An 11494-nucleotide genomic window follows, 5' to 3' on the forward strand; every position below is an offset into this window, starting at 1 on the left:
AGTGGTTTGATTAGTGCCTACCATGAGCCAGGCACGGGGAACGCCCTTGTTCAAGGGAGGGAGTGCTGGGGGCCTGTGGCCAACCCACCTGCCCTGTTGCCTTAACAGCTGCCCTATTTAATTGATGGGGCTCACAAGGTCACCCAGAGCAACGCCATCCTTCGCTACATTGCTCGCAAACACAACCTATGTGAGTGGGGCTGGGGTGGGATGCAGGGAACAGTGGTGGTTCCCCTGAGCTTGCCTGCGGTGGGACACTGAGGGTGAGTCTCTGCTGTGTGGGCCGTAGGTGGGGAGACAGAAGAGGAGAAGATTCGCGTGGACATTTTGGAGAACCAAGCTATGGACACCTCTAATGAGCTGGCCAGGGTCTGCTACAGCCCCGACTTTGTGAGTCCCCTGCCGGCGGACGGGATGGACAGGTTTTGGACAGGACACTGGAGTCTTGTGTCCCCTCTACTTTGTATTTACTTGCCATTTGGACCCAGTGGAGATGCTGACCCCCCGACCCTGTACTGTCACCAGAGTGAGAATGCATGGGGTGAAAACTCCGCCTCGGTTCCTACTAATCTTAAGTCAGAGTTGGCCTGTACATATTGGAGCCCAAGTCTCCTGAGCATTACAACTTTATTGGAAATTCAGTTCCTGGACAGTGTGTTTGCCTTGTTTGCTCAGCACGGTCTTCCTGACACCCCCCGGCCCAAGCACATCTGCCCAGCAGAGTGCACGGGGCCGACCCAGGGATTTGTACCTCCTCCTTCCTCTCCGTTTCTCAAATTCTACATCTTTCCAGATACTACTCAAGTGACCAATCCTATCTGTGCCCTACTAGGTAGAACTTAGGATTTCTTTCCCCAGGCCATGTCACTTGTGTGTTTCCTTGCCTCTTAGAGATGAGTGGTGACAGATTCAGGGCCAGCGAGGCCGTGTTCTCTGCTTCCACAGCCTCTGACAGATGGACTGTGTGATGGGCTGAACAGAGCTTGGATAAATCATCGCCTGGGCAATGACCCGTGCAGTGGGGGCACATGGCTGCTGACCTCTGGCAGCTGGGGTCATGCAGAGCCCAGGGGACACCTGCCTCTCTGCCCAGGGAGTCCGAGTCTGAGGGTGGTGACGGCTGTTCTGTGTCTCAGGAGAAACTGAGGCCTGGATACCTGGAGGGCCTCCCTGACAAACTGAAGCTCTACTCACAGTTTCTGGGGAAGAGGCCTTGGTTTACAGGAGAGAAGGTAAGGGGAAGGCTTTGGGGGTGGGAAGCTCTCATTTTCCCCACGTTCAGACTTAAGTGCTCGTTCCTTCTTTGCTTTTCCTTAGCTCACCTACGTGGATTTCCTGGCTTATGACATCCTTGACCTGCACCGCATATTTGAGCCGAAGTCTCTGGAAGCCTTCCCAAACCTGAAGGAGTTCATGGCCCGCGTTGAGGTGATTCCTCTGAGGCTCCTTACTCGTTATAGGTCTTCTGTCCAGTCTCTTTTCTCTAATACTTTCCTAGCCTTACAGCTGCAACAAAGAATAAGTAGCATTTATCCAGGGTTTGCTTAATGCCAGATCTGTGCTCACATCTGACATACAGTGTGTGAAATGAAATCTTGACAACATTCCTGCACGGCAGACAAGTGATCGCCTGCATATTACAGATTAGAGCAATGAGGCAGAAAGGGTCAGTCATTTGTGTTGGTCACAGGGGAGTGCCGGCTGTCCTGGGATCCCAGGCAGTGGCTGGTTGCTGTGGACACCAGGGAGCGGCTCTCCCTTTCCTGGACCAGAAGGTACACCTTGGATCCATTTATGTCTGGGTCACTCAACTCAGGACCCCAAGGATGTAGCGGGGTTCAGGAATGTGTGCGGAGCTGGCATTAGGAGAGCAGAGCCATGGTAGGGATGACAGTCCCCAAGAAGGGCACAGACAGCGTTTCCTGGGGATCCCCGGGCAGCTTGGCAGCAATCCGATCCCCGTCTGGGGCCGCCCTGAGGTCCCCAGGAACGTCGTTGGTCCTGGGCTGTGAGCACATAGGTGGGGGCCCCTGTGGAGGGAGTCTGTCTTGAGGCTTCTGTGATGGGCTCCTTCCTTGCCTCCCTGTCTCCCTGCCCTTCTTCTTTCCCATCACCCGAGATTCTGTGTCAGAGATGGGGCAGTCCATCTATTTTCAGTCCTATTGGCCGAGGGATCTTCTCCCGGGTGTGAGGCACTGTGTCAGGCACCGTGGGGACGCCAGGGTGACCGGCCCTGGAGCCGCCGTCCTGGGGCTCAGAGCCCTTGGAGAGCTAGAGAAACACCCAGCCGCGTGGTGTGTGTGGGGCCAGGTGGGTGCTGGAGGAGCCCAGGCTGGACCTCACCTGATGTCACCGGTCCCCCTCAGTCCCTCGCTGGAGGGCAGCCCGCTGTGCTTTGTGAGCGGTGTGGGGCTTAGGCTCTTGTCCAACAGGATTCCAGCCTGCAGTCTGTGTCTCTTTCCATTCGTCATCCAGAGATGCGCTCTTTGAGCTGGTTCTTATCAGCCCTGGTTGTGGGTCTGGGTGACTGGCCTTGGGGTTGCTGCCAGAGCTCCTGGGACTGGCTGGCAGGTGAGCAGAGGACAGCTGTGGGCTGCAGTGTGTGGCCCGCTGGGTACAGGCAGTTCCAGGATCTTTGAAGTGTTTAGAACTCACTGGGCCCTCCGTATGTTGGGCATTCGGTGCTCAGACACCCCTGAGAGCCATATGCCCCTTTGGCTGGGGCAGGACCAGGCAGAAGGAAGTTGGTGTCCATGACATCGGCCTCAGGTGCCAGACCAAGCAGTTGGACCTTCTCCTTTAAGAGGAGGAATTAGAGTCTGGCCTGGCCTGGCTTTCATGCTCCCCAGCCTCTCCCCACTCATGCAGGTTTTGCTGAATCAGTGGGTGAGGTCTGGCCTCNTGTGTGGGCCGTAGGTGGGGAGACAGAAGAGGAGAAGATTCGCGTGGACATTTTGGAGAACCAAGCTATGGACACCTCTAATGAGCTGGCCAGGGTCTGCTACAGCCCCGACTTTGTGAGTCCCCTGCCGGCGGACGGGATGGACAGGTTTTGGACAGGACACTGGAGTCTTGTGTCCCCTCTACTTTGTATTTACTTGCCATTTGGACCCAGTGGAGATGCTGACCCCCCGACCCTGTACTGTCACCAGAGTGAGAATGCATGGGGTGAAAACTCCGCCTCGGTTCCTACTAATCTTAAGTCAGAGTTGGCCTGTACATATTGGAGCCCAAGTCTCCTGAGCATTACAACTTTATTGGAAATTCAGTTCCTGGACAGTGTGTTTGCCTTGTTTGCTCAGCACGGTCTTCCTGACACCCCCCGGCCCAAGCACATCTGCCCAGCAGAGTGCACGGGGCCGACCCAGGGATTTGTACCTCCTCCTTCCTCTCCGTTTCTCAAATTCTACATCTTTCCAGATACTACTCAAGTGACCAATCCTATCTGTGCCCTACTAGGTAGAACTTAGGATTTCTTTCCCCAGGCCATGTCACTTGTGTGTTTCCTTGCCTCTTAGAGATGAGTGGTGACAGATTCAGGGCCAGCGAGGCCGTGTTCTCTGCTTCCACAGCCTCTGACAGATGGACTGTGTGATGGGCTGAACAGAGCTTGGATAAATCATCGCCTGGGCAATGACCCGTGCAGTGGGGGCACATGGCTGCTGACCTCTGGCAGCTGGGGTCATGCAGAGCCCAGGGGACACCTGCCTCTCTGCCCAGGGAGTCCGAGTCTGAGGGTGGTGACGGCTGTTCTGTGTCTCAGGAGAAACTGAGGCCTGGATACCTGGAGGGCCTCCCTGACAAACTGAAGCTCTACTCACAGTTTCTGGGGAAGAGGCCTTGGTTTACAGGAGAGAAGGTAAGGGGAAGGCTTTGGGGGTGGGAAGCTCTCATTTTCCCCACGTTCAGACTTAAGTGCTCGTTCCTTCTTTGCTTTTCCTTAGCTCACCTACGTGGATTTCCTGGCTTATGACATCCTTGACCTGCACCGCATATTTGAGCCGAAGTCTCTGGAAGCCTTCCCAAACCTGAAGGAGTTCATGGCCCGCGTTGAGGTGATTCCTCTGAGGCTCCTTACTCGTTATAGGTCTTCTGTCCAGTCTCTTTTCTCTAATACTTTCCTAGCCTTACAGCTGCAACAAAGAATAAGTAGCATTTATCCAGGGTTTGCTTAATGCCAGATCTGTGCTCACATCTGACATACAGTGTGTGAAATGAAATCTTGACAACATTCCTGCACGGCAGACAAGTGATCGCCTGCATATTACAGATTAGAGCAATGAGGCAGAAAGGGTCAGTCATTTGTGTTGGTCACAGGGGAGTGCCGGCTGTCCTGGGCTCCCAGGCAGTGGCTGGTTGCTGTGGACACCAGGGAGCGGCTCTCCCTTTCCTGGACCAGAAGGTACACCTTGGATCCATTTATGTCTGGGTCACTCAACTCAGGACCCCAAGGATGTAGCGGGGTTCAGGAATGTGTGCGGAGCTGGCATTAGGAGAGCAGAGCCATGGTAGGGATGACAGTCCCCAAGAAGGGCACAGACAGCGTTTCCTGGGGATCCCCGGGCAGCTTGGCAGCAATCCGATCCCCGTCTGGGGCCGCCCTGAGGTCCCCAGGAACGTCGTTGGTCCTGGGCTGTGAGCACATAGGTGGGGGCCCCTGTGGAGGGAGTCTGTCTTGAGGCTTCTGTGATGGGCTCCTTCCTTGCCTCCCTGTCTCCCTGCCCTTCTTCTTTCCCATCACCCGAGATTCTGTGTCAGAGATGGGGCAGTCCATCTATTTTCAGTCCTATTGGCCGAGGGATCTTCTCCCGGGTGTGAGGCACTGTGTCAGGCACCGTGGGGACGCCAGGGTGACCGGCCCTGGAGCCGCCGTCCTGGGGCTCAGAGCCCTTGGAGAGCTAGAGAAACACCCAGCCGCGTGGTGTGTGTGGGGCCAGGTGGGTGCTGGAGGAGCCCAGGCTGGACCTCACCTGATGTCACCGGTCCCCCTCAGTCCCTCGCTGGAGGGCAGCCCGCTGTGCTTTGTGAGCGGTGTGGGGCTTAGGCTCTTGTCCAACAGGATTCCCCCCTGCAGTCTGTGTCTCTTTCCATTCGTCATCCAGAGATGCGCTCTTTGAGCTGGTTCTTATCAGCCCTGGTTGTGGGTCTGGGTGACTGGCCTTGGGGTTGCTGCCAGAGCTCCCGGGACTGGCTGGCAGGAGAGCAGAGGACAGCCGTGGGCTGCAGTGTGTGGCCCGCTGGGTACAGGCAGTTCCAGGATCTTTGAAGTGTTTAGAACTCACTGGGCCCTCCATGTGTTGGGAATTCGATGCTCAGACACCCCTGAGAGCCATATGGCCCCTTGGCTGCGGCAGGACTCGGCAGGAGGAAGTTGGTGTCCATGACATCGGCCTCAGGTGCCAGACCAAGCAGTTGGACCTTCTCCTTTAAGAGGAGGAATTAGAGTCTGGCCTGGCCTGGCTTTCATGCTCCCCAGCCTCTCCCCANAGGTTTTGCTGAGTCACTGGGTGAGGTCTGGCCTCTCCTGCAAGCTCCGTGGGCATATTCTGAACCCCTGTTCTGCTGGAGTTCCCTCTGGGCAAACCCTGAGAAACCTGGACTCTCCCTTTGCAAAAGGAGGATGTCTGTAAAGAGGGAGGGACCTGGCCTCCTGGAGGGTGTTGGAGGAGGGAGGCCAGCAGGGAGAGCACAGCCCTGGCAAGAGAGCCAGCTGCCCTCCAGCCCTTCCCACCTGCCAGCCCTGGGAGCCTGAGGGGATCGCTGAAGCCCGTTAGGCCTCTGCTTCCCCTCTGCTGAATGGTGATGGTAGGGGCTGTGTTGTAGANGTTTTGCTGAGTCACTGGGTGAGGTCTGGCCTCTCCTGCAAGCTCCGTGGGCATATTCTGAACCCCTGTTCTGCTGGAGTTCCCTCTGGGCAAACCCTGAGAAACCTGGACTCTCCCTTTGCAAAAGGAGGATGTCTGTAAAGAGGGAGGGACCTGGCCTCCTGGAGGGTGTTGGAGGAGGGAGGCCAGCAGGGAGAGCACAGCCCTGGCAAGAGAGCCAGCTGCCCTCCAGCCCTTCCCACCTGCCTGCCCTGGGAGCCCAAGGGGACCACTGAAGCCCGTTGGGCCCCTGCTTCCCCTCTGCTGAATGGTGATGGTAGGGCCTGTGTTGTAGGGTGGTTGGTGGGGTTCCCCAGCCCCATGAGCATCTCTGGGGGAGCTCAAGCACCTGGACAGGTAGTCTCTGTATCAGTCAGATGTGCCCTTAGTTACTGGAAGCAGGAAGAGGCAACGTTCCAGAGCAGGGGACCCCAGGGAGATGGTGCCTTGTCTCAACACTGACCTCACAAAGAAGGCTCCCGACCTTGGTGCATCTCGGTGGGGCTGCATGAATCCCAGTGAGGCAGCAATCCCTGATGTTGGACCTTCTTTTTCCACCTCAGGGCCTGAAGAAGATCTCTGCCTACATGAAGTCCGGCCGCTTCCTCCCACACCCGGTGTATTCAAAGATGGCTGTATGGGGCAACAAGTAGGCCTGCGTGAGGGGAAATGTGGGCAAGGAGCCAGTGCTGTGTTTTGTGCAGGAGTCCTGGGAGCAGCTGCACCTCCCTGTTCCCTGAAACCAGCTGTCTTTCTCCTCCTTTTCTTTCTGGTAACTCCCACCCAGCCTCATTGGGCCCCTTGACCTTGTCCAGTGACATTGATCCAGGACCGTTACAGGTGTCCAACGCCCGACTTTTCTTCGCCGAAGTGCCCCCCCCCACCCCTGGCATTATCCTTCCTGCGCTCAAGCCAACCAGACCTTTCTTCTCTGACTGGCAGTTGGACTTTGTGGAGCCTNCTTTCTCCTCCTTTTCTTTCTGGTAACTCCCACCCAGCCTCATTGGGCCCCTTGACCTTGTCCAGTGACATTCATCCAGGACCTTTACAGGTGTCCAACGCCCCACTTTTCTTCGCCCAAGTGCCCCCTCCACCCCTAGCATTATCCTTCCTGCACTCAAGCCAACCAGACCTTTCTTCTCTGACCAGCAGTTGGACACTGTGGAGCCCGACTGTCTCCCTGGCCCTTGGGCTCTGCCTGAGTTCCTCCCAGCGCTGCGTGAGGACAAGAGTGCAGGCCTGGCTCCCCCAGCGGGGTCCCTCCCCAGCCATGCCTGACCCCCAGTAAAGCCTTCATCCTTACCGCTGTGTCCTGTCTTCTTCCCTCGCGGGCACCTGTCTCTCTGCCGGCCCTGTGGCCCCAGGGCTGACTGGGGACCCTCGGGGGCTGATCCGTGGGGGCCTATGTGGGAGGTGGGTGTTTGCAGACTTTTTCTTCCTCTTTCTGACAGCTTCAGAGCAGGGAGCCTGTGGCCTGTTCTGAATTTTTGTATTTCTTAACACTGTCGGATGCTCTGGAAGGTACCGCATTCCTCTAGTTTGTTGTCATTACTGGGGCAGGTCCCCCAGCAGACACTAGCCGGCAACAGGCAAGGGCAGTGTTATGCTTCCGTCAGAGATTCTTCTGTTGTTCCACAGGGAGAGTGTCTGATTGTGCGGCCCCATTGGGAGGCGAGTGGGTCTGTGTCCAAAACCGCGGGCGCCCGGGCTCCACGAGGTTATCTTAGCCGAGTGTCCCATGATCCTGGTAATCCCTTGAGGTCTTCCAGCTTTATGTTTTGCTAATCGCTTATTGGCTCTGCATGTTTCTGCCTGATGGGCCCCTGTCCGTGGGTCTCCCTGTGGAGAGCTCTCTGTGACCATCTGGACCCACGACTGATTCCATTCCTGGGTCACGGTGAACGTTGAGGGGGTGGCCGTCAGGACCGTTTTTAACGCACAGAATTACTTAATGGTGGTTCTGTTATAGACTTCTTATCGTATAACAATAAAATACACAATGTCCTCACAATTCTCAGGGATGGTGCTGGTCACACCAAACAGACGTAGAAAGTAGAAGCATAGCTGAGTTAGACTGGACAGGCTGACAGAAGAGTTGGAGTGAAGATACCATCCTTTCTCAGTGGTAGACTCCTTGACCACTGCCATCTTCTTATGGCTTTAAAGGGCCACCATCTGCCTGCACATCTTGCCAACCTGAGATGCGTGAGTGTATCTGGGAGGCCTGGCATGGCAGGGAATCTGGAGCGCTAGGGACTGGCAGGGGTGAAGGGTGGGGACCACAGGAAGCAGGGACTGAACTCTGCTGGGCTCGGGTGACACGCCCTTCCATGCTCCCCAGCAGGGCACAGATGGGCAGACCCCTGACTTCTGAGATTGCCGAGCGATCGGCTGCAGCCTCCTTCCCCACTGCACACTCCATTCTGGTGCTCGGAAATCCTCACGCAGGACTGGGCTCACTCTTTGCTGTCCTAACACAGTGTCAGCTAATTTGAGGCTTATTTATCTGTGTTGTAACTTGTAAGACCGTTTGTTTTTCAAAGNTAGACTCCTTGACCACTGCCATCTTCTTATGGCTTTAAAGGGCCACCATCTGCCTGCACATCTTGCCAACCTGAGATGCGTGAGTGTATCTGGGAGGCCTGGCATGGCAGGGAATCTGGAGCGCTAGGGACTGGCAGGGGTGAAGGGTGGGGACCACAGGAAGCAGGGACTGAACTCTGCTGGGCTCGGGTGACACGCCCTTCCATGCTCCCCAGCAGGGCACAGATGGGCAGACCCCTGACTTCTGAGATTGCCGAGCGATCGGCTGCAGCCTCCTTCCCCACTGCACACTCCATTCTGGTGCTCGGAAATCCTCACGCAGGACTGGGCTCACTCTTTGCTGTCCTAACACAGTGTCAGCTAATTTGAGGCTTATTTATCTGTGTTGTAACTTGTAAGACCGTTTGTTTTCCAAGTTCCNGGGCTCACTCTTTGCTGTCCTAACACAGTGTCAGCTAATTTGAGGCTTATTTATCTGTGTTGTAACTTGTAAGACCGTTTGTTTTTCAAAGTTCCCTTCTTCTGTGTTCACACATCCACGAAGCCTGGCAATACCCTTTATACGAAGGGAAATGAGCCACAGACTAAGCTCTGTCCCACTCGCCTAGTTTGAAATAGTCTCCCGGCTTCAACGTGGAAAGTTGGCAGGTAGGACGTTGTTGTTGTCACAGATCACAGATCACAGGAGAACCGGAGAGGCCACCTGAGCCTCCCTGAGCTACAGAAAAGCCCACGTGGTTGGGAAGCCAGCGTCAGGCTGGAATGCATGGACTAGAAGGCTGAGGGTCTGCTGGGGGCCAGCCTGACTGTGCTCCTGGGGGGGACCTCCACCCTCCTGCTGACCATCCCCTCTGGCTGCCCTCTGTGGCAGAACCGGTGCCTGGCCAGTCATAGGACTCCCCTTCTCTCTTCTGTCACATTCTGTGTGTTACATCACCACACTCCCGGTCACTGTCCTGGCCACGTGAGGACATGTAGCCGACTGGCAGTACATCTCTGGGACCGTAGGTCGTAACCCTGCCCTTTGCTGGGATTGGTTCTGGATTTAGATTCACAACTTAGGTGCTAAGGGTCATTGATTCATTTCCAGTTGATCTAAGTAATCTCAGCCCCATGACTGAAAGGCTGGGGCCTCCACAGGCCATGAAGGAATCACTGAGACCTCGTTTCCTTTTCTCTGGTCCTTGTTGCCCAGGAGTTCCCACCCACCGATGATCTGTTCTCCAAGGCCGTCCTGGGAGGAATTTTCAGGCTGGCCTGAGTCCTGGGCTTCCCTGGACAGGCGCTGCTTTAAACTCCGGATTTGAGGGACGCGGCTCTTTGGGCTTAACTTTGCCTGAGGCTCCTAGAGTTGGTGTGATCTGGGCAGTGCAAGGGGGAAGGGGAGCGATGTCTAGTGATGAGGAGATGTGCCTTCTTACTTTGTGATTTAGGCTCATCTCCAAGGGTCCTGTCTGATTCTCGATCTAGAAAGAGATCTCTATTGCATGGTGAGTCAGGGGGCTGAGGGGAACCAGGACCGCTAGAGGCCAAGGAGCCTTTGGCATACAGAGGCGGCCCCACCCCCAGAGGCTGGGGGACAATGGGGGAGTCTTGTTAGGTCTGTGCCTTAGCCAGGGTTGCTGGGCTTCTTGGAATTCGTGGGGGCGGGTCTAAGATAAGCTCTGCTCTCTGGGCCCCACCCACCTGTCCTCCCGATAAATTGCCAGCACAGCTCTTGGAAGCCCTTCTGCTCAGCGCAAAAGCCTGCACCATGGTCATGATCCTGGGTTACTGGGACATTCGCGGGGTGAGTGAAGGGGCTGCGCGATGGGTGGGATGGAGGCGCACGGGGGCAGGAAATGCTGCGCCCTGGGGACCGTTCATACTAGAAGGTTCCCTTCAGGGCTGTCTGCAGCTCAGTCCTTTCTAGCAGTTTGTCCTCACGTGGGTGCGTCCCTGACTCCGTGTTTCTGTGTGTGTGTGGTGTGTGTGTGTGTACGTGCCCGCGGGTGGGGGTCCTGGGGTCTGTGCGATTACGTGCAGCAGAGAAAGGCTCCAGGCAAGACCTCATCTCTGACCTCCGGCTTGGGTGTCTTCCCAGCTGGCTCACGCCATCCGCCTGCTCCTGGAGTACACGGACTCACACTATGAGGAAAAGAAGTACACGATGGGGGACGGTAATGGCATCCACGTCGCATTCTGACTTTTACCCTATTGGTACTGAGCAACCCTTGCTCTGGCCCCGTGCTGCTCACTCTGCCGCCCTCCACTGGTCGGAGCAGGGTCTGCCCTTCCCTATCTCCTTTGAGGTGCAGCTGGCCTTAGGAGGCAGGACATGAGAGGGGGTTGCTGGAGCCCCTGTATCAGTCATTGGGATGGGCTCCCCTTAGGGCTTGCATAAACGGTGTGTAAGCTTATTCAGGCACCTTCCAGAGCCTTACAAGCGTTCTTTGCCCCCAGACCTGGAATGTGAGACTTAGTGTTCCAGATTCCAGATCCACCTTTTGGGGAGCTTTACCACTGATCCTTGGTGGGTGCCCCACGCTGCCCCTCCCCAGGCCCAATGACAGTGGGCTCTGGGGAGGTTTGTTTCACTCCATGTTCTCCACCACAGCTCCCGACTATGACAGAAGCCAGTGGCTGAATGAAAAATTCAAGCTGGGCCTGGACTTCCCCAATGTAGGTGCAGGGGGTGGGGGGATCCGGGGGCAGGCGAGAGGGGTGTCTACTCCACCTGCTTTCCCAGCTCAGAGGTTTCAGGATTTGCTGCCTCCTGCTAGCTTCTCTGCTTCCTGGTTCTTGTCCCTGCCTGCCCCCCATGCTCTATGTTCCAGCTCATTCATCCATTGTTGAATGGATTAATTTAGTGCCTACCATGAGCCAGGCACCGGGAATGCCCGTGTTCAAGGGAGGAGGTGCGGGGGGGCTGCTGTGGCCGACCCACCTGCCCTGTTGCCTTAACAGCTGCCCTATTTAATTGACGGGGCTCACAAGGTCACCCAGAGCAACGCCATCCTTCGCTACATTGCTCGCAAACACAACCTATGTGAGTGGGGCTGGGGTGGGATGCAGGGAACAGTGGTGGTTCCCCTGAGCTTGCCTGC

At 56.2% G+C, this 11494-nt stretch overlaps 1 protein-coding gene across 1 annotated transcript in view; it reads left to right on the top strand.

The window, feature by feature from the left end:
* Window positions 1-9234: 9234 nt before the first annotated feature.
* The window catches only part of LOC117795758 (glutathione S-transferase Mu 1-like), a 6829-nt gene continuing 4569 nt past the window's right edge, over window positions 9235-11494 (top strand). The window contains exons 1-4 of the mRNA XM_034641640.1: window positions 9235-10197; window positions 10492-10567; window positions 11005-11069; window positions 11355-11471. Coding sequence (XP_034497531.1) covers window positions 10162-10197; window positions 10492-10567; window positions 11005-11069; window positions 11355-11471 — 294 coding nt within the window. The 5' untranslated portion in view covers window positions 9235-10161. The remainder of the gene's footprint in view (window positions 10198-10491; window positions 10568-11004; window positions 11070-11354; window positions 11472-11494) is intronic.

Source organism: Ailuropoda melanoleuca, chromosome 2, assembly GCF_002007445.2.
Source record: "Ailuropoda melanoleuca isolate Jingjing chromosome 2, ASM200744v2, whole genome shotgun sequence".
Lineage (NCBI taxonomy): Eukaryota > Metazoa > Chordata > Mammalia > Carnivora > Ursidae > Ailuropoda > Ailuropoda melanoleuca.